This window comes from Daldinia vernicosa, assembly GCF_022497035.1.
Source record: "Daldinia vernicosa strain CBS 139.73 unplaced genomic scaffold F5Y00scaffold_8, whole genome shotgun sequence".
In the NCBI taxonomy this organism is placed as follows: Eukaryota; Fungi; Ascomycota; class Sordariomycetes; order Xylariales; family Hypoxylaceae; genus Daldinia; species Daldinia vernicosa.
Window position 1 is genome coordinate 27,322 of NW_025953924.1, and position 21,361 is coordinate 48,682.

The 21,361-nt window shown below is 47.1% G+C and overlaps 7 protein-coding genes across 7 annotated transcripts; 5 read left to right on the forward strand and 2 right to left on the reverse strand.

Annotated features, from left to right (window-relative positions):
- Nucleotides 1–1,430: 1,430 nt before the first annotated feature.
- F5Y00DRAFT_258851 (uncharacterized protein) lies at nt 1,431–2,908 on the reverse strand (the record flags this gene model as incomplete). Its single annotated transcript, XM_048010773.1, has 7 exons — nt 1,431–1,462; nt 1,534–1,925; nt 2,033–2,073; nt 2,167–2,322; nt 2,376–2,456; nt 2,509–2,752; nt 2,811–2,908. 7 exons carry the CDS (start codon nt 2,906–2,908, stop codon nt 1,431–1,433), a joined length of 1,044 nt encoding a protein of 347 aa, XP_047867824.1.
- Nucleotides 2,909–5,842: 2,934 nt separating this feature from the next.
- On the forward strand, nt 5,843–7,345 carry F5Y00DRAFT_228166 (Coproporphyrinogen III oxidase). Its single transcript, XM_048006586.1, has 2 exons — nt 5,843–6,034; nt 6,106–7,345. Exons 1-2 carry the CDS (start codon nt 5,867–5,869, stop codon nt 7,120–7,122), a joined length of 1,185 nt encoding a protein of 394 aa, XP_047867825.1. The 5' UTR covers nt 5,843–5,866; the 3' UTR covers nt 7,123–7,345.
- Nucleotides 7,346–7,592: 247 nt separating this feature from the next.
- Nucleotides 7,593–11,783, forward strand: F5Y00DRAFT_228168 (uncharacterized protein). The gene has a single exon (XM_048006587.1). It carries the CDS (start codon nt 8,010–8,012, stop codon nt 11,400–11,402), a length of 3,393 nt encoding a protein of 1,130 aa, XP_047867826.1. The 5' UTR covers nt 7,593–8,009; the 3' UTR covers nt 11,403–11,783.
- A 236-nt stretch (nt 11,784–12,019) lies between these two features.
- Nucleotides 12,020–14,013, forward strand: F5Y00DRAFT_228170 (alpha/beta-hydrolase). The gene is made up of 2 exons (XM_048006588.1): nt 12,020–12,213; nt 12,337–14,013. Exons 1-2 carry the CDS (start codon nt 12,141–12,143, stop codon nt 13,872–13,874), a joined length of 1,611 nt encoding a protein of 536 aa, XP_047867827.1. The 5' UTR covers nt 12,020–12,140; the 3' UTR covers nt 13,875–14,013.
- Nucleotides 14,014–14,505: 492 nt separating this feature from the next.
- Nucleotides 14,506–15,505, forward strand: F5Y00DRAFT_274188 (uncharacterized protein; the record flags this gene model as incomplete). The annotated part of the gene is made up of 2 exons (XM_048013306.1): nt 14,506–14,789; nt 14,859–15,505. 2 exons carry the CDS (start codon nt 14,506–14,508, stop codon nt 15,472–15,474), a joined length of 900 nt encoding a protein of 299 aa, XP_047867828.1. The 3' UTR covers nt 15,475–15,505.
- Nucleotides 15,506–15,550: 45 nt separating this feature from the next.
- F5Y00DRAFT_203313 (glycoside hydrolase family 93 protein) lies at nt 15,551–16,856 on the reverse strand. The gene has a single exon (XM_048005395.1). It carries the CDS (start codon nt 16,790–16,792, stop codon nt 15,650–15,652), a length of 1,143 nt encoding a protein of 380 aa, XP_047867829.1. The 5' UTR covers nt 16,793–16,856; the 3' UTR covers nt 15,551–15,649.
- A 1,553-nt stretch (nt 16,857–18,409) lies between these two features.
- On the forward strand, nt 18,410–19,692 carry F5Y00DRAFT_228173 (NAD(P)-binding protein). The gene has a single exon (XM_048006589.1). It carries the CDS (start codon nt 18,457–18,459, stop codon nt 19,558–19,560), a length of 1,104 nt encoding a protein of 367 aa, XP_047867830.1. The 5' UTR covers nt 18,410–18,456; the 3' UTR covers nt 19,561–19,692.
- Nucleotides 19,693–21,361: the final 1,669 nt, after the last annotated feature.

Consider the following 21,361-nt stretch of genomic DNA (forward strand, 5'->3'; position numbering starts at 1 on the left):
ACCATGCTGCAAAAGAAGGCTACGCTATCGTCATGCATGCAAAAGCCAAGTCCAAGCGTACTGGCAAGTATATCAGATACTTGATTCGATGTGATAAGTCGGGAAGTTTCCAATCTAAGGCTACTATCGGACTCAAAAAAACAACAACCAAGAAAACCAACTGCCCTTTCTCTTGTCATATTAATGTTCGCGAAGATGGTTGCTACTTCGCTGTTAGTGTCCCTGAGCATAATCATCCTCCATCTAGCGATCCGAGTGAGCACGTCCAACACCGGAAACTCACTGAAGACCAACGCCGCTTTATAGAAGCTGGTGCTATTGAGAAGAAGACCGTCAGAGCTATCCATGAGGAACTTCTTAGAGCCTTTCCCGAATGCCTTGCCAAGCTCGAGGATATCGGAAATCACGTTCAAGCCTGGAAGAAGAAGGCAAAAGAGAACGCTACCGGCGTACAAGCTCTTCTGATCAGCCTTCAGGAGAGGGAGGATATCTGGAGTTTCCCCCTCGAAAGAAGTGGTAGCTTGGAGGGAATGTTTTGGGCCCCGAAGTGGTCTCAAAGCCACTGGCAGCGGCATCCAGATATTCTCATTATCGAGACGAAGCACATGGTTAACCAGTCTGTCCTTCCCGTCATTGAGATGAACAGCGTCCTGGCTGTTAACTCCCACCTTGGTGCTGGATATGCGATTCTCCCAGACAAGACCGACCCTACCCTTCTGTGGCTTATGCAGGCGGTGGATAAACTACGCCTCCGTCTCAAGATACCAAAGCCACAGGTCCTCAACATTACGGATTTCAAAACCGCCGAAAGGAATGTTCTAGCCGAAGTCCGCGTGGGACGAAATTTGAGGATTGTTTGCGGAAGACTTCTTGACTGGGAAGGCGAGGAACCTTCACAAATTCCTGGTAGCCAGGACGACATGAACGCTGAAGAGAGCTTTGTGGATGTTATGCCGGAATGATCATTTTATCAGATTCCTTTTGTTACAAACTAGAGTATACGACGGATATTATAACGACAATCGTCTCGCAGGGGTCGGATTTGGTATTAACTGGTAAATATGACGGACGGATGACTAGGTTCAGGAGGTAGTCATGCCCGCGGCGTTATCCTGAAGGTTATGGTCTATCGTGGCCATGGTAAAAAGTTACAACCTGTGTAAGTCAGGGTAGGGAATGATGATTATGGAAACGAAACTTTATGTATGAATTACGTAGTTAATATTATCTTGTTTTCACCTTTTCTATTTCTATTAGTTCCAAAAAGGACTGCTCGTAGGTTCAAAAAAGAATAGTCTATTTAGAAGAAAGACCTATTACTAGCTAAGATAGGCATCTAATGGGTATCCAAGCCGTCTTGAACCCTGACCGACGTATCCAACTTCGGAACCAGGGGGTATCTATAATAATCATAGCTAGAAATAAGTACTTTACATCGTCGCGCTCGGGAGCTCGGTGAGCCCTAAAAAAAAGGAACACGAGGTTAGTAAACTAGAATTTGAAATGTGTGGATAGGGGTATTCTAGCACTTACATCCGTCGACATCCTCGTTGATGGTCTGCGGCTTCTTGCAGGCGGTAGCCTGGGCCGGGGTCTGGGTCTTGAGCTGCGAGCACTGGTCGTTGGAGCAGCGGGCGTCGAGGGCGCGCTGCAGGGCATCTCCCTTCCAGCCGAACATGTAATCGCCGTGCCAGCCGTATCCGGTCGAGTCGTTCATGCTGTAGACGAAGGGCTGGGAACCATCCTCGGGCCAGATCGAGGGGTCGTTGAATTCCCGCGTGTCCCACATCACCTCGTACATGACCTGGGGGATTTTTATGGGGTGTGTGGAAGGGCACGCGCTGGACATCTCGAAGCTGCCGCTCGAGGGGTATGCTACGTGGCTCTTATGGTCGGGGCTGTCGAGGTTCTTACCGTCCCAGCAACTAGAGAGATTGGGGGTGGTTAATCGTTAATTTCTAATCTATTCAGGGGTTAAGGGGAAAGAGACGGGTATGTGTAACGAGGGAGTTTATGGTGGGCTAGTACTTACGTTGGGAAAGTAATGGTCGCACGGATACCTCCATCACATTGCTATTATGAGTTAGTAAGAGTCCTTCAATTAATCATGTGAAATTATGGCTTTTAAACACGATTGAAAAAGGGGAATCCTCAAGCACCACATACCTTGTTCGGGAGTGCGGAAGTATCCATCTGGCTGTCGGCACAAGGGGCGCCTCCGAAAGGAGTCTGGTTGACGTTGGTATAGCAGCGGTGGCATAGCTGCTTCTGTTGGCCTTGAGCTGTCCTTAACATAGCTTCACCGACGAGCATACGGAAACCCTAATACTTTAATCAGTCGATATCCGAACAATATAATGTTGTTGCTAACATACCGGCTTGAAGGCTGTGACCTTGGTGTAGCCATCATACGGCGGAATATAGTATACGGTCATACCCTCCTCGCCTTGTAGACCCTATGATATAAAAGTTAGATAAGTTCACTGCTGAATAGACATTTACACTTACAAGGTTGACCATCTGCTTCACTCGCTTGTAGGTACCGTTGCGGGCCTTGAAGTACAAGTTCGCGGTCCAGTAGTTAGAGAAGTCCTCGCTGAACGAGCAGGTTGTGCAGGTCGACTCGGATGGAAGGTCGTAGTCGATAGGAGCCATTGTAGCGTTGAACGAGTCTCCACCAACGACCTGGTGAATATGGGGCGACTGGATGAGACCCGGAGATACAAGGGGGTCTACTCGCTCAACAACTAGCCTGCCTTCAGTCTTAAAATTTGCTTTTCTTGTCCCAAGTTTTATGTCTGAGAGCTTACCTAGAGCACTGGAAGCGCATCATAGCAGCTTGAGCATACTGGGCAGAAACCTGCAGCGGGCTTGCCGCGGCAGCTAAGAAGAGAGTCTTCCACTGCATGTTGATAGAAGAGTAGGTACCTAAGCAGCCGGGTGTGATCTACACAAGGTAAGGTTGTGCTGAGCTGTAGATCAGAAGAAACGTCGAGAAAGGAACAGGACAGGGAACGACAAAAACATTATATATTTGATAACATCCTGGAAAAGCTGGGAAACAATCATTTTTGATGTCGTCGTGGCATGGCCACCGGGTAAAGGTGCTTGCTCTTTGGATAAAATGCTCTTCCCCGGTCTCCATACAACTGCCGAAGAGAAATGTCAAAATAAAATTTGGCCGAGGGATCAATTAACTCCGAGTGGTCGTAAAGCTTCCAAGACAGTTTTTTTATTGGATAGGAGTAAAAATATATTGCATTGGGCACGGGTTGTGCGGTGTCCTACTCCAGATATTCTATATTAAGATACATGCGGCACCCAAAGTTGACCTGGTATAGCATACTGACACCCCTGTCCGTCTTGCTCTCGGAGAACGGGAAGAGATGATCGGTGGCGAGAATAACTGTGCTAGGAATATAGACGCTTATAATATTTCGGTTTTGACGTTTGGTGGTGAGAGGTTATCAATAAGAAACGGTATAACCATGTTCTGCCTTTGATTCGACCAGTTCATCTGGAATAGTGCATTTCGCGTACAAGCCAACCCGAAAGTAAATAAAAATAGAGGAGGCCCATCGTCCCGATAGGTAACGATGAACACCCAAAACCATATATCTGTTGATATGGGGCGAAAAGCAGCCGCGCCGGCTAACAAGAATGATATTTGCAGACCCTAAAGTACTCCCATTGCTTTGGCCACCCTACTATCGAATAGCATATACGACTTGGTTGGCCGTGTGAAAGTAAGTAATAATCCTAGAGCAAGGCATATTGCACCTAGAAGAATGGGAATTCTGAATAGCCTTGTGGCTTCTGATCGAGGCTGGTTATCCTCGTTCATCCGGGGCCAAGAATTCTGCATCAGTATACAGCTTAACATGTCCGGGAGAGGATTGGTATAGGGATTACAATTCTCATGGAAAAGAATGTGTTTTGGTATTCCGTTACGGCATTGCCTTATTTCCCGTTCTGCTATCTGGCTGCCTGCGTGTACGAAACTAAATGCACCAAGATGCACCATGAAGAACTAATACGCCAAATCGATGTGCTCGACGAGCAGGTCTTGATGTTACGAGCCCGCTACGACTGGATAGAAAACAAACATTTCATTTAGTCTATTCTGGGGGTGACGGACGGACCGTCCAAGTGCCAATCCCTTATCGCAGAAGCTAAAAAGGGGCAACTTGAACTTTGCCGACCTTGTAACATATTATAGGCCATCGCTTCAGGAATGGCTCAAAAGGTCAGATGGGTAGGTAAAGCCATTTTGGACTGTAGAAGTCTAGCTTGGACTAAGAAAAGGTAGATCATAAAGGACCAGAGCCATGATACTGAACTAAATAGACGAGACATAGTTTTGACTTGCAACAACAAAGCCTCGAGGATTTACTAGCTTAAAGAATCTCTTGATCATGATATACATGATATACTTGTACCTAGAGTAGGTAAGTATTCATAGATTATATATTCAGCGGCTAGTAAGGGGCTTATAAGAATACTCTCAATAATCTACTGCATCGGTAATACAACCCTTGACCCCGTGCTGCGACCATTCGGAAGTCATCCTCACAATATAAATGAATATCATTACACTATAGAAAGGCCGAATGTGGGTGTAACAAGGTCTGTATAAGGGCTTGGAATAGATTCAGATTACTAATAATTTTCTAAGGTCTCGAGGTCCTTGATGATCTCTCTATCTCATTGTGAGGAGATCACGGCCTCTTTGTAGACGATTCTAAGAGATGTATCCCCGTATCTCATTGCCCTTTCGGCTGTATGTTAGCTATCTCGCATACTGCCTGCAGCGTCTTGTGATGTGCCTCATCCAGTTGTTCTGATCGTAGTTATCTTAACCCCTTATTGAGTCTAGGCTGTATTTTTAGATTCCAGTCTAGGCCATGTTGTCCGTATGACAGTGGGGTATAGTGTAGTTAATGAGGTTGTATCTTGAGTTATTCGTATAATTCGGTCATCTTTCGTTTCGTATCGTATCATATTCATGCTTTTAGGTTGACGACACGCCACATCTCATCAAGCTTGGTTTGTCGAGGTAATTGCACCTTCACTCGGTTCATATGACATAATAGACGAAGTCAATTAGGAAATAAGTTACCTACCTGAGGTAATTACTACTAGGTAGATAGAGAGGATGGAGTTCTTGAATATAGAAGTTAGAAAGCGTAGAAAGGCGACCTAAGCCCATCTTTCACAATGTACTGAGTTAATTCTCCAAGTTGCTGCGTTCAATGTCGAAGAAGCCCTGATGGAATGGGATCCCCTAAGCCAAGGTTGGTGTCTTCCCATTGAGAAGTATGATGAGGTGATGGAGTTCAATCTGGCGTTTCGTGGTCTATATCGTGAGAGTTCGCTCGTAAGTTACCCCTGAGTTTTTATTTTTTTTTTCTCAATAAGGCAAAGCGTCATATACCATGGAGGTAGTCATTTTATATACTAACTGCCTCTTGTCAAGGGGCTTCGTAGTTGAAAACGTAGCGGATAAAATGTATGGCCAATGTCTATTCTGTACCTAGGTACCTTCAAGTACCTTAGATTAGGTAAGCAGCTAAGGTACATATTCTCGCTGTTATCTCATATCAGCTGCCAACAGCTGGAGAGGGGCACCTAAGCTATTAGCGGACGCCACCGCCAATTCCCGCCTGTCGGGTCGCCTCCCTCAGCTGATTGTCCTTATTAGCCAGTTTTGCGATATCGAGCTATTGAGGCATTGAGTCGATGAGTCGACGAGGTCCCAATTAAATCTTACGACCGTATAGCCAAACTTACGATCGTCTAGATAGTGCCTCCAAGTGCTCGGCCTATTGCTTTACTATAAAATCGTTCAATTCCGGGGTGGTACACGATGTCGAAGCGACAATTGGGCCAGTTCATATTACGGCCACAACTTGGAAGAGCCAGCCGTCCTCCTCGACGAACATTTACAACTGCTTCGAATACGACTAATAGGTTCCGTTGGGTTAACAGAGTTGCAATTGCCACTATTTCGTTATCTGGTCTAGCTTACACGATGGTATTTAGTCCAGTCGAACCCTCTTACATGGCTCTAGATCACCTAATTAACCAATTTGTCTTCTATTGTAGGCGACTCAGAAACCAGTCAAATTCGACGCTCGCACACTCGCCGAACTCGACGAAAGGACGAAACGCGAAAAAGGCGTAGACGAGAATTCTCCGATGCGTTTGCGCATGGAGAAGTTCATTCGCGAACAGCAAAAGGAGATCGTCTTCGAGCTTGAAAAGGTAGATGGCATGCGCTTCCGCGAGGACACGTGGACGAGAGAGAAAGGAGGTGGCGGCGTGTCCTGTGTCCTACAGGAAGGCAACGTATTCGAAAAGGCTGGTGTAAATATCAGTGTTGTCTATGGGACGTTACCGAAACCGGCCATCTCGAAGATGAGGGTCCACCATAAAAATATCGCAGAGCAAGACGAGGTCGACTTTTACGCCCTCGGCTTGAGTATGGTGCTACATCCCCATAATCCGATGGCGCCGACTGTTCACTTGAACTATCGATACTTCGAGACGATGCGGCCGGACGGAACTCCACAAGCTTGGTGGTTCGGCGGAGGAAGCGATCTAACGCCAAGCTACTTGTTCGACGAGGATGCGGTGCACTTCCATAAGACGATGAAAGACGCCTGCGACAAACATAACAAGGACTATTACCCCAAGTTTAAGAAATGGTGCGACGAGTACTTTTCTAATACGCACCGAGGTGAGTCTAGGGGTGTAGGTGGAATCTTTTTTGATGACCTAGATGAGACCGTGGCCGACGCCGACAACATATTTGCATTCATTCAAGATTGCCTGAAGAGCTTCTTGCCTTCTTACCTGCCAATTATCCAAAGGAGAAAAGATATGCCCTTTACCGAAAAGGAGAAGGAGTGGCAACAGGTGCGAAGAGGCAGGTATGTCGAATTCAACTTGGTCCATGACCGCGGTACGGCGTTTGGCTTGAATGTTCCCGGATCAAGAGTCGAAAGTATTCTGATGAGTCTTCCCTTAACGGCGTCTTGGCGTTACATGTACGAACCGGAGCCAAGGAGTCGAGAGCAGAGACTTCTCGAAGTTCTCCAGAACCCTAAGGAATGGGTATAATGCTTTCTCGTTTAGAAGATAAGGTTATGTATTATACGGGAAAGGCGCAAGAAAGACTTAAGAATAGGAGATTTATGAAGGGATGGTGTATATAAAAAGAGAAACCTGCCGTATATAGGATAGAGATATGTAAAAAGTCATGACCAAATCACGTTGTTTCGCTATACGACTTGCACTCGATCGCGTTTGTTAAACCAGCACGGAAATTCCGATGAATTAGGACGGGTCGGAATGGTACCGCAGTGGACCCGACAGGACGGAAACAGTTTAAAGTTTTTGGCGTTGGCCGTTGAAATGTCCCGAACGCACGTGCCATATTTTAAGCCCTGCAAGTTGTAAGGTGGAATAATCTCGGTGGGGCTGTGACAGACGCGGCAGGACAAGATTGGGAAAGGACGTGCCCTGTAGGGTGGTCAGGGTGGTGTCATTAAAGAAATGGAAAGGACATGAACTCGACTTAGAAACTCAAAAAAACAAGCTTGACTCCAATAATGACATAGAAACTAAACAACACTTTCTTTTTCTCAACCCAATCCGACCCCTCAACTGAAATATCCTGGCATTACGTTGTTTACAAACGTCTTACGTCGCCTGTGATCTTTGGTTAACGAGACGAGTTAATGTATATATACAACACGGTAACTGCCTTATGTTCAGAGACTGCGCCGATCCTCGATATCGTGACGATCCATTTTTCCTATATAGGTACATATGCGACAGCACTGCGAGCGAACAACCCATCTTCCTGATACCACGAAAGCTGTCGCGTAATACAACTTTCCTTGCCGACGCATTGCATCTGTCTCCAGGAACCTAATACCATTCCCGTCCGAGTCATGTTCGGGTTTGGTCTGCAAGATCTAACTGATTAGATCCAGCCCATCGGAATGCTCTCACATCTTCGCTTCCATAGACGGGGTCCGTCCAATCCTTCATCTCCCGTACCCGAAACCAGCCCTTGGGATACTACTGCTCTTCAACCAACCCAGCTGGTCCCTGACGATGGCGTCCCAGCGCCCGAGATTCGACCACGATCCGCCACTTCCGTACCTTTTGCCCATGGACATGGTCAGCCTCCCTCGCAGCCGGCGCCACCTCAGTCCCAACAGCCTCCCTTACAGCATAGCCAGCCGCCTACCTTGCCACCAATTTCCGGCATTTCGTCAGCCGAGTCGGACCTAGCGATTGACCTAGAAAAATTTGAACATAAGCCACGCGAAGAGTCGAAGCCTTTGCCGCGGTCGTCTTATAAGGGGGATAGCGGGTTTATTGGTGGACTAGCTTTGCAAAATTACCGTCGGGAGCAGGCGGCATTGAGACCGGACTCATTAGATAGGAATACAGCCCGCGCGTCGGAACCCCCTCCGTCGTTTACCACTTATTCTGGCGTGGCCAATTTTCCAAGTCGCCCAGCGCCGCCGGTAAAACCCATTAAGGCCGCGTCTTCCTTCACTCCACCTGTTCCTCTCCAGAATGCAAATACGACAGGTAAACGGCCACCAGGCGCTAGAATGGTGTCAGATTCACAGGCCTCTCATGGTCAAGATGCCCCGAAAGGAAAGAAAAGCCTCCCTTTTCTGAAAAATCCTATGTCTACGTTGCTTCTGCGGAGAAAAACCAGTCAGAATGCACCGGAACTCACATTGCCGTTACGTGGTCAAGATGAAGAACCTTCATACGATCCTCGGATTAGAGGCACCCGAGTCCATGATTTCAGTGCTCCACGACCGAGGAAGGTTGTACCGAATAATGAACAAGTTAATCCAGGGGTCGAACAGCATCGTCAGGATGTTGTGTCACCTACTATAGAATATAATTCATCTGTTGTAGGGGTACCTCCGGTTCCTCCTAAGGAAGACAATTCTCAGTCTACTCGATCGTCCTCAGCAAATTCTCGGACAATATCAGTAGATACCACGTTTTTACAGAAAATCCGGGGCTCAGTGAATAGCGGTTCTAATATTGAGTCTAGAAATGGACGGAATAGCCAGAGGAGAACAAATTCGATTTCCCCGTCGTTAATGTCATTATCTCGCAATGGATCAGAAGCGTCTAGCCGAGACGTCCTTTCGTCGATTCCCAGACATATGAAAAGTACATCTTCACGGTTTAGTTTTGATATGATTGGTGCTGCGAAGCAGGAGAAGTTGCTGGAAGATAGACACCGGCAGCGACAACAAGACAAGAAAACGGACGAGCCCCTCGAACAGAGGGATTCTCGCTTCGATGATTTCGATGAAGACGCGTTTGACTATGATGCGATGGATTATGACGATGGCCTTGAAGAACGTATACCGGGTGTTAATGCGGACTTGGACGAAGACTTCGCCGGTGCAGATGACCCAGATAATGACCAGGAAAATTTTGCGGGCTTCTCCTTTCAAAGATCTAATCCCGTGTCAGAATTAGCCAGTCCCCGTAGCACCGGAGTATTGCCTACGCCCAGAGATGCAAATGGCAGTGTCATTGGCTATGCAACGACTCGAGAGATGATAGATGTTCCCCAGCCCTTAGATATTACCACCAAGGATCTAGATGAAACTCCTGTAAGGCAGGCATCAGAACAAAATACCCCGACGGGACTAGGTATACAAGGACTCGAAGCTGTCAACGAAATGTCTGAACAAGTATTATTTCAAAAACAGGAACAGAACGGAACAACACGACAGCTCTCTAAAGACGACGAGCTTTATTTTGACGATGGGTTGATCCATGATTTTGACGGGGAGGGAGATGGATCAGCGTTTGATGAGTCTATATTCGATCTTGAGGATACTGATAAATATGGTCGTCCAATTCCCGGATTGTTCGCCAATGCGCTCTCGCAGAGAAAAGCTGTCGAGGAGGCAAAAAAGCGAGAATCTGATATGACTTCTAGATTGTCGGCGCAATCCGATTATTCAGAATCAACGGCCCACACCTCGCTCAGTGCCGGCCTCCAGTCTAAACCGACCGAATCTGAGCCCAAAGTAGAGACACAACCATTTGTCGAGGAGCGGAAATCATCGGTTGTTGGTCTAGACAATACAGGGCAGGACCAAATAGCAGCTTACCAAGCGGCTCTGGCATTAGCAGCCCATCAAGCAGCAGCTTCTGGGAAATTTCGAAGGGATTCATCTCCCCCCCTGCCTGCTGAATTAACAGTTACGTCTCCGACAACGTCTACGTCCTCCCACGCCGATAACCTCGATGATTATGAATATGACAATGGATTATCCGCAGGGCTAGATGACTATGAGCTTGACGACGACGATATTATCGCTGAGGCGAACGCCAGCGCTCTTGCTAACGATTCGGATGGTTGGTATGGACAAGAGTTTGGATTTTACTCTGCACCAGCGCAGTTACCAACCCATCACAATGCCAACGCGCTTAGCGAGAAGAACTTATATCATTATTCTCACGGGGGTTACTTCGGTCCCAGCGGTATCAATCAAAGTACCTCAGGTCGTATTGCCTCACGCGAGCCGAATTTGACGCCTATCACAGAGCGCTCCGAGTACTCGAATCGAAACTCAATCATGAGCTTAGGCATACCCCAAAGCACAAATCCTAATGGGCCTTTGCAAAGTCCCGGCTTAGCTCAGCTCGCAATGATGGCAGACGATGATAACATGTCACTATCAGCGCTGCTTCGTCTACGCTCCAAAGCATGGGGTGGCTCCCAAGCGTCACTCGTCAGCTCGCGTGAGGGCTCGCCTAACGATAGAAACGGCGCTACTAGTCCATGGGGTCAAGATCTTGGTATCGCAGCTTCGCACGGACGTAAAAATTCCGCCTTTTCTATCTTTAGTCAAGACTCTGCCGGAGCAGGAAGTGGCTCAGGTAGCCCCACGCTGACTATGTCCATGTCTGGCATACCTAACAATTCTATTCCACCTCCCACGGTGCCTTCTAATTCGAACCCCACTGTCGCAACCTCCCCTTCCAGCTTACCGATATTTTCCCCCTTACAACCTTCGTCAGTTTGCCCACCTGTCTTTGAAGATGAGGAGTCCAGTCCACTCGACGAAAGACGGACTGACATTGTGAGCCCGAGCCTATCGGCATCAAGCACGATGACAAGACCACCCAGTGAAAATATGAGCCCAACAATTGGTCTACCTTCCCAAAAGGGACCAGGTATGGGTCATAGGCATAGAGGAAGTGCAGACAGTATCTCATACACGAAAGAAGAAGATAGTGGGGAAATAAGATGGATAATGGAACGACGCCGAACCGCAGAGTCGGGCGAGATAGAGATCCTTGGCCGACAAGTGGTTGATAGAGGCAGGATTTGACAAGTTTTGAGATAACCGACTTGGGTTACAACGATGGTTTCTCACTTGGGACGTGGGCGTAGTAGGGCCGGCGTACATTTTTAAGTGGGTGGTATATGGAATGTTTCTTCTCGTCTATATATTACGCACCCTTTGGACTATGGCATAGCACTAGAGAAATCGAGGGTTGGAGTAATAGATACCTACGTATAAGGGTTTGCTGGAGTATAAAAAGTATGGAGTCATTTGGCTTTCCTGGGTTGGATGAATGGAGGCTATTGAGCACGGGTTGGTCTTAACCGTGTACATCTACGCAGACCTTTGTATACCTAAAGTATAATGACGCCTTTGGCTCAGGGGTCGTATTGATGACCCCTTAATTATCTGACGAATATCGCTTTACTTACGAGCTAGGTTAGATTGTTGTACGCGTTGTTAAAACTGGAAAAGGATAAATCATGAGAATTTTGACAACACCCAATAGAATTAGGTACCTTGGGTAAGTACCTTTATTAGGGGTCAGGGGGTAGAGACATCAAATGTCTGGTGGCAAATAATACATAGGTACAACGAATATCAAAGTCGACTATGGCTGACGTCAGTGCAGCTGAAAAACAAGAGATGCTGAATCTTGTGGAGTTGTTTACATAAATTTACATAATCTAGCCTTACAACTTTTACGCGTCCATCACGTCCAGGCTTATTAGATCTGAGGACGATAGACCTGAGAAATCGACTTAACTGAGACGTTCAAGCCACATGCGTAACCTGTGGAGCTCCATATGCCATATGCTATTGCATCATCATCTCTCTCTCAAGATCAATAAATTAGGTAGATACCGACCAGCTTATATTCATCCAACCCTCCGTGTACCCCTATTTTCAAGTAATTCATGTCTTCTGAAAACACCCAAAATCTTATACGAGTCGAAGCTCACAATGAAGCCATTTCCAGAAGTTAAGAGCAACGTGCCTCCAATGAGGTCAAGGCTACCCCGTACTCTCCGGTCGAGATACACATGGCGATTAATAGTCGTCATCTTCATTGTTTCTTGCTACCTTTTCTCTCTGCCTCCATTTCCTCGACCATTACCTGGTTACAGCGGTCCGTATCCCGTCGGCGCAGTTGATGTCGAGACACCCTTAGCATCACCGCGCATCATCGATACGGCGCGATTTAAGGAAGCGAAAGAAAACGCATTTGAGTTAGATACGGTATTATTTACATTATATTACCCAGCAATCCAGCATGCCACTCATCGTCAAGCGAAGCATCACTGGATTCCAAAACCGATATCTCTTACTGCCGAGGGTTACGCCAAGTTCGCCCATATCAACAATGTCATCATGAACAAGGTCATGACAGGAGTACTCAAAGCTCTTGTCGGACACATTCAAATTCCAGCTCAAGTTGACGTACCGTTGGCTGACCTTGTATCTGCGGTGACAGCGATACCGGAGACCCAGGACAACATCGAGGAGATCGAGAAAGTCGTGCAGATTAAAAAAGGCGGGCACCCGGTCATTGTGTTTTCTCACGGCATGGCAAGTAGTCGCACTGATTATACGCACTATGCTGGTGAACTTGCATCACGGGGTTATGTTGTTGCGCTACTCGAGCACAGGGACGGTTCATGTCCCGGGTCCGTCGTCATGGAGCAGGGAAAACCGGATCGCGTGAAACTAACCTTCGACGTTCCGGAAGTAGAGACGCCGAGCGGAAAGGAGGTAACAGTGGATGAATTCAAACGAGCACAGCTTGACTTCCGGGAGGCGGAGATCGAGGAAACTGTGCGAGTCTTAAAGTTAATCAATGAGGGACGAGGAAAGGAGGTGTTCAAATCAAACATGCGGGACGAAGGTGTCGACTTCGTAAATTGGAAAGGCCGCCTGAACACGGACGATATGATCGTCGCAGGCCATAGCTACGGCGCTACCGGCGCGATGCAAGCTCTACGAGGCGGCCCTAGCGCAAAACGCCCCTTTAAAGGCGCCATCATCCTAGATCCAGGCAAGCAGAGCGGCCGGCTAAACGACGACATCCGGGTACCAGTCCTCGTCATCCACAGCAACTCGTGGAGCAGCAAGTACAGCCTATTCTACGGGCGCGCGCACTTCGATACGGTCCGGGACATCGTCGAAAACAACGTTTTGCGGGGAATGCCATCGTGGTTCGCAACGTCGCTTGGGACATCGCATCCATCGGTCACGGATGCGCCGCTGCTGGAGCCGTTGCTGCTCAGTTGGACCACCGGGGCGCGGATCGATGTGTACCAGGGGCTGAGGGTGTATGTGCATGTATCCGAGGATTTTCTATGGTTCTTGTCTACGGGGGAGAAGAGAGGTTTACTAAAGGAGAAGCCTGAGTTTCCGCAGTACGATGAGGGGAGGGGGTTTGGCGTATGGAAGCCGGCACAGGGCGAGAATGAGAAGACGGGGGGACCTTGGTTTGACTGGAGGAGGTATTGGCAGGTTCATGTTTCGCCGAATTAAGATGTATATGGTATAGGAGGTAGGTTAGGTATGAGGTATGTAAGAGATAGATGGGAGGGGGATAGATCATGATGCTTTGGATACCTTGTTGCTATATCTAGAATATCGTATATTATAAATGTTAGAATTTATACGGTTCTCCAGCAAGACACTTATTATAAGCCAACCGCGTGTAGCTCTTCGTCACACGCGAAAGTTGTGGAACTCCCGCAATGTTTTATATCCCTCTTCCTCGACATGTAAGTCCCCTGGACCCCACAGCCGCCGAGCGCATATCTGTGTTCATGATAGGCCACAAACTTTGAAAAGATCGAGACGCTGACGTTGTGGCTTAAGTAGGCCAATCGGAATATCCCACCTCACGCCTCTATTTATACATATAGTAATTAAGGATCAATATCTGCAGGGAGAAGTTATTGACGGCGTACAGAATGTTACCAGCCAGTGTAATCCAAGACAAGCCCCTAATTAGAGCAGAATTAATTGATAAGGTCAGACCAAGAGGGCAGATCAAATATCACTCCTCTTCTTGGAGACACGAATTCTAAGCGTCACACATGTCTCCTATGCGCATAATAATATATCGATCACCATCTCTTTGAGCATAATCTAATATCTAATCGGGCGAGCGATGTCAGATCTCGGGCCTTTGACGACAACATTTACGCCGGCGTCTGGGTGTAACTCTATTCTTTCGGGAATCGTATACACGCAGACTCTACAGGATGGCAACACGACTACACACAAGTACCATAGTCTAGGGCCCAGTGCCACGTCCGAGTGCTACCCACCAGGGTTTGAACCCGCGTCTGGCTTTTACTCCCCCGGGATCTGCCCGTCAGGTTGGTGGTCGGCGTGCGGAACGCTCGACGCTATCGCAACTCTTACCGAGACTAGAGCGACCTGCTGTCCGCTGTATGTTGACTAACACCCCACCGCTTGATTATAAGGATAGTAATTTCTAACGAGAAATAAATTCCTCAGCGGATATGTGTGCATACAGAAGCCAGATCCGACTGAGACGTGGTCGACCTTGTCCTGCTCATCGTCTGCTATCTCGTCTGTCTCCGTGACAGTTCCGGACCTGTCTAATCAGATAAGCAAAGTTACTGTACTGAGCGGGATTGTCATACATGCCGCAGCGATCAACATACGGTGGCAGAGGGGCGATTTTATAGCATCTCGCACGAACACGCCGACCACTTCAGCAACATCTTCTCTATCGTCCTCTCTTTATCAACCTCCAGCGCCAAGCGGAACTGAGATAGCTAATGAGGACACAGAAACGGGGCTTTCCTTGGGCGCGAAGATAGGCGTCGGCGTAGGTGTAGGACTGGGGGGGTTGCTCCTAATCTCAATCGCGATTGGTATCTGGTTATGGAAAATACGCCACCCCGAGGGGAAAGAGCAGCAGAGAAATATGACCATGCGCCACCCGCCCAATCTTGGGGCTTCGAAAACGCCGGCGGAGTTGTGGGAGCAGGACCAACAAGAGATGCAGACTACGAGTAATACGCACGAAATGGCCACGGAGAATAATCGACATGAGATCACGGGTACTCCTAGGCCCGCCGAGCTGCCTCATGAGAGTTGGAGGTAGTTTTTCCGGAATGTGGATATCATGTTAAACGTCTGTGGGAAGCCCTATTTCTTCCGAAATTGGTGGTAGATTTCCTCTAATATCAAGTAGAACTATATCTATACGATTTTATCGTGGACGCTAGCTATTGCATCGAGCGTTAATATTAAATTATAATTCTCCTAGTGCTAAATGATCATGGGACATTCATCACACTAATAGTGACCTTATTAGTTGTGCTCGGGGGTAAATGACCCCCTCCCGCAATCAGAAGAGACTCGGGATCCTCCTGGAAGACATGTAGAGACCTGGTATACGAAGCTCCCTCCGGCGTCGATACCTTGTTCCACGCATTTTCAGCTCCTAGCACCTTGTTGATGTAGATTTCAGAACAGCACCCCGAAGACACGATGATCGTTCCATTCTCACCGCCGGCTGAGGACCATACGACATATGGCGAGCCGGTTGGAACCGTACCATCGGTAGTCCTCAAAACATGATGAGTCGCACTGTTAAATTTCTCGGGATCGCTGGAGAGGCGGTAGTAGACCGGGAAGGAACCCGAGTTTGCTGGGTTCGGGCCTCCGCCGTACTCGTACGTGAAGATGTATTGGCCGTTCGGGAGTAATGCTGCTGATGGCATTCCCGGACGTTGGCTGTATGTAGGATAAGCCACATCGTCGACTACGGGACCCCAGTTGCGCAAGTCAGTGGTAGTTTGGTGGACCATCTTCTGGCCGTGTTTCGCGTCTCGCTGGTCTGAGTAATAGTAAATAAGCTTGCCGTTATGAAGTAGCAAGAATGGCTCCCAGACAGGAGTCAAGCCATTGTTCGGCCTGGCTTCGCCTCCGGCAGCAACATGGCTGAGGAATTTCCAGGTTTTGCCGCTGTCCGAAGATGCATAGATATCAAGTTGAGTCTTCGAGAGGTCTGTCGGGATCGACGAACCGGCTAGTAGCACATCCCCTTTCTTGTAACCTGCGAAATCCTCTGGCAGCACATAGAGGAATGGCTGGTACCGTAATCCGTATCCGTATCCTTGGTCCTCGACTTGAGAGATCTTCGTCCACGTGGCGCCTTTATCGCTAGATCGATAGATGGGGAAGTATACCGGAGGGGGTTCCGGGCTATAATTCTCCCAAGTTGCTAGGATATCGTCATTCGGGAGTTGCGCTGTGCGCGCATACAGAACTCTCGGGTCCGTGTAAGTGGAAGGCGGAGTGTAGATCACAACCTGCGAAAGTTCTTTTATTGCGGACGATTGCGATGCCGCAAAAGTGCCAGTAGAAAGCGAAAAGATGGCCAATGCGGCCAATAATAAACGATCGTGGAGCAACATTTCGACTACGACGTAAATTAATCCAGCTCCCCGACAGAACTTACAAGTCGAGGATCTACACCCCATTTTCATCTTTACCGTTTTCTAGGTAATTATATACTTGCATTTCGGACTATCCGGTTAAACCCGTTCAGAGCATTCGCTATGCTCTCCGCCGAACAGCTCCGCAAAAACAAGATCTTCCCATGGTACCCCAGATTTTAGTCGAGCCAATCAAAGGGCCTTGTCCGTGACGAACATGGTAAAGTGACGGCCCAGACCTACGCCGATTCATGGAAATATCCCGTAGGTTTAATAGCAGCCATATTAAGGTCGTATCTCATCATCTAGCACAAACGGGGCGACCCAGTTCCCTGTGGGGAGGCTGGGATAACTCATTGATTTCTCCTCTTTCTTCGCATAAGCTGGGTTACGAAGCGGCTTGTCGTCTCCAGGATTCTCCTTACGCGCACCACTAGAAAGGCCGTAATAAGCCAAATGAGCCTCGCGTAGTCTTGGGCAAATTATCTATATTCTAGGCGCCACTATCCTATAAATAGTAGTTAACTCATCTCAGTACTATATATATCATTCCTGTCAAAATTATGGCCATATTGTGTAGGTAGTTTGAGCAGCATAATATTATTCAGTTGACTATAAAGTCCTGTAATAGCTAAGTGATAATCATGGGAGGTTAACGTCGGTTATCCTCATAAAATAACAAGAGAATCACGCCGACCATAAGTTCAAAATAGTCTATATTATCTAGTGAGAACGGACGGACAGCCCCAGTGTCACGAGGTGACTAAACATGTCCTTTGTTCTGGATGTCTCATTTCAGAATTCTGACGCCCAGCCCAGTATCGTATCTATAATTATAAAGACTTGACGACAGGAGTAAATGAAATACTAGTTAGACGTGGTATTTAATTACCTATACTTTGACATTGAGTCTTTAACCTCTGGATGTAGGAACTAGAGGAGAATTGTTTCACTTAACTATCGGCATTGAGACAATTCCTTATAGACGCTCTGCTAATTAAGTTACTCCGACTTTCTTTATCAGCTAGTTAGGTCCAAATCACAATAAGCTATCCCCTTAACTGAGATACAACTGCGCCCCGCTATAATTGTGTATAGTACGCAAAGCTCGGCGTCGTTCATTAACATATTGAGATTAGTCTCGAAAGCAATATGATTGGACAAGCTAATACCACACAAACCTATGACAAGAGAAGTTATTACTAAAAGTGCCAAAAGGGTTCCTATCAGGGGTAAGCTTACCTAATTACTTAGAACAGAAAATCAGTAATCAGACAAGACGGGGAGTATGACCTTAGCTGCTCCTATACATCATATTAGGAGTGATTTATCCTTTCAAGGATTACTAAAGGTACCTAGTTGTCGCATTTTCGCGTTCTTCGGCGTAGCGTTCGTGAGGCGCGAAACGCGAAATCAGCATTAACATAAAATCCATATACTTCAACCAATATGACTAAAATTCGATTACCACGAATCACTAACAACCTTAACCATAATTATCAATCGGGGTAACAGATACCCCGATAATGACAAATCGTAGCCCTTATATAATTAGGTAGTTAGAAGTCCTCTATATCATTTATTTAATGCTTGGTATTGGAAACCATATCTATAATCAACAACAGTTTATTTTCCTAACCAATATGCCTCGAAATACTAGTGCTACGCCTGATCGACCCGGCCGATGGATCGTATCTAAATTCGGCGGCCCGGACGTCTTGAAATGGGATACCTGGGATCCATACGCTGAGAAGTTACCAGCCGACCATGTTATTGTACGGATCATAATAGCTGGCATTGCTGGAACGGACAATATCCAACGGGTGGGAGGTTATCCTGACCCTCGTTGCTCGAAGCCAGGATTCACACTGGGGTACGATTTTGTCGGTGAAGTCGTCACTCTGGGCGCCTCGGCATCGAAAGAAAACCCCCTGTCTGTGGGAGACCGCGTCATGGCTATGTTTGGAGTTGGTGCCTACGCAACTCACATTATCTTGCCCGCGGCTGAGCTTATTCGTATTGACAAGACGGATGATCCGGTCAAAGTTTCTACTCTCCCGCTCAACTATTCAACGGCCTTCGGGATGCTGAAGCGGGCTGTGACAAACCTTGTCCCTGGCTCAAGTATCTTGATCGGTTCTGCAAGCGGAGGTGTTGGGACGGCGATAGCGGAAGTGGTACGAGCGTTTAAAATGGACTTAAAGATGATAGGGACATGTTCGCCATCGAAATTCGATTATGTGAAATCCCTCGGGGTAATCCCGGTCGACCGCCATGCGCCCGACCTCGTAGATCAAGTCCGGGCTTTGACTGGCGGCGAAGGGGTAGACGTGGCGTATGACTCGGTGGGGAGCGAAGAGAGCATCCAAAGAAGTTTCCAGGCGACGAAAAAGGATATCGGGCAAGTCATAATAATTGGCGCCATGTCGGAGATTTCTACTGATGGATCCGGACTACGGCAAAGCGGACTCGACCTTAGAACCGTGGTTAAGCAGCGACTACAATCAAGAATGAGACTATGGAGTGCCATTGCCGACTACAAGGCGATACAGAAACAGGTCTGGCTCGAGGACTTGCAGGCATTGTTGGAAAAGGTCCGGAGCGGGGAGCTGTCGCCGACGATCGCGAGGCTATTTAGACTCAGTGACGCTGTAAAAGCCCAGGAGTACCTTGTATCAGGCACGGATGTGAAGGGTAAGATGCTGTTTGTTGTGGATGAAGATCTGGCTACGCAGCATGGCTTGTAAAGGGGTTGGCCCATTTACAGTGCTATAGAGTACTCTCAATTTATACGTAATATTGTCGACCTAATAGCTACATATTTATATCATTTAAGTTTACTTAGACCCCTTAATAGTTACCAAGACATCTAATCTCCACCCCTCAAAGAATCATCCATTGTTTTATTTTACAGATAATGTTCCCATGTGTGTAAAAGGTTACATCGAGTCCTTAGATGCTTTCAAGGTACCATATATTAATCTAATCTGTCTCATAGATCTTCGAGGAGACACTGAAGGTACGTTTAGCTATTATCTCCTATGTTTCCAAGTAAGAATTTTGGTAGTCAACATTTTCACGCCAACAATAGTCTAAGCTTAACTCAAAACTGGGGATAGGATTCATTATATAGATCTAGAACTGTCTTATTTTCATGAGCGCTGGCCAAGTGTTTATCCAAGTCGTCGAATTACCTAGTATCACGGTGAGCAGTGGCTCGGAAATCATCAATATAAAATTTCTTTCTACCACTAGTCGTGTTAAGTTTCTTGACCCCAAGTTCATTGTTGTTATAGAGAGTACTGCGAACTTGAAATTCAAGACAACGGATATTGCTATGTAATCCACCAGACATTCTGATTCACTTTGTCGATCTTATTTGGGAAAGTTATAGGATAACCTTTTGGGTATCGATTCATGGTATTATCCTTCACCAAGACACTCTGATTTCCTTCTACGTGTAGCTAGAGAAAGGTCATTATGGGATGTATATCGCTGGATAGTATATACCTTACACTATTCTCTTTCGAACCTTCGAACTGATCGATAATACCTTAGCTTTATAGACTGAAGCATACCACGATTAGGCATGGATCATAGACATACTTACCAAACCCTAGAGTCTAGATCATCGTCGTGATATAATTCAAAGCTGGTTTTATAGCTTTCATAGTCATACCTCATCACCGGTCTCCAACCCTTCTATTTGAATCCTGCAAGCAACGGTAGTTTCCGTATGTCTAAGCTATAAGATAATTCTCCGGGACGGCACTCACTATATCATCCCGATAGACAGGGCCCTTGTCGTACGTTAAAGTGTCAGGCGCATGTCTTAAATATGACAGCGACCTTACGTTCAAAAGCGCCAAGAATGCCTCTAATGGCAAACAAATCAAGGCTTTGATCGGGAAACAAATCGCCGGCAACATTGTCGTTTGGTCTGGGTGGATTGATACGTCATTTGCCAATAACTTAACCGTCTTCAGGCTATCTATGCGCACGCCCTCCCAACCTACCTCAGACAGTGTAGAGCTCAAGATCCGAGAATTACGTGATACCTTAGGTGGTATCTTTGATGGATCTTTTAACCAAGACGGTATACAGTGCGTATAGTGTATAATTATCCACGTGTATATGTACTTCTTCCAAGCGTGTACATGTGGGCATGGTATTGTGGAACTAATAAGCGGGCTTTATTTGTATGTTGACAATACCACCACACAATTAAAGTGATGACGGACGTTGGCTTATTGGTTTACTAACGTTCTGTAGCATTGCCGTTGGCATTTTTGCTAGCGTAACGTATGAATACAGAAGAGGCAGAGTAGAATTCTCATCCCGCTTTGTCTCTTCTAAGACATCCTCAGAGCGGCAGAACTCGGACTAGATGCACCAGTCGGGAGAGCTTTGAGAGTTTGGCAGTTAGTTGCTAGCTTCGGAAAGTCTCCCCGCATCTAGCTTACCACACACACTTGCAGGGATTCGGAGTCCAGGACTTTCTTTTAACTGGTGGCCCTGATCCCGAGCATCAATGAGGCGGGTGCGCGA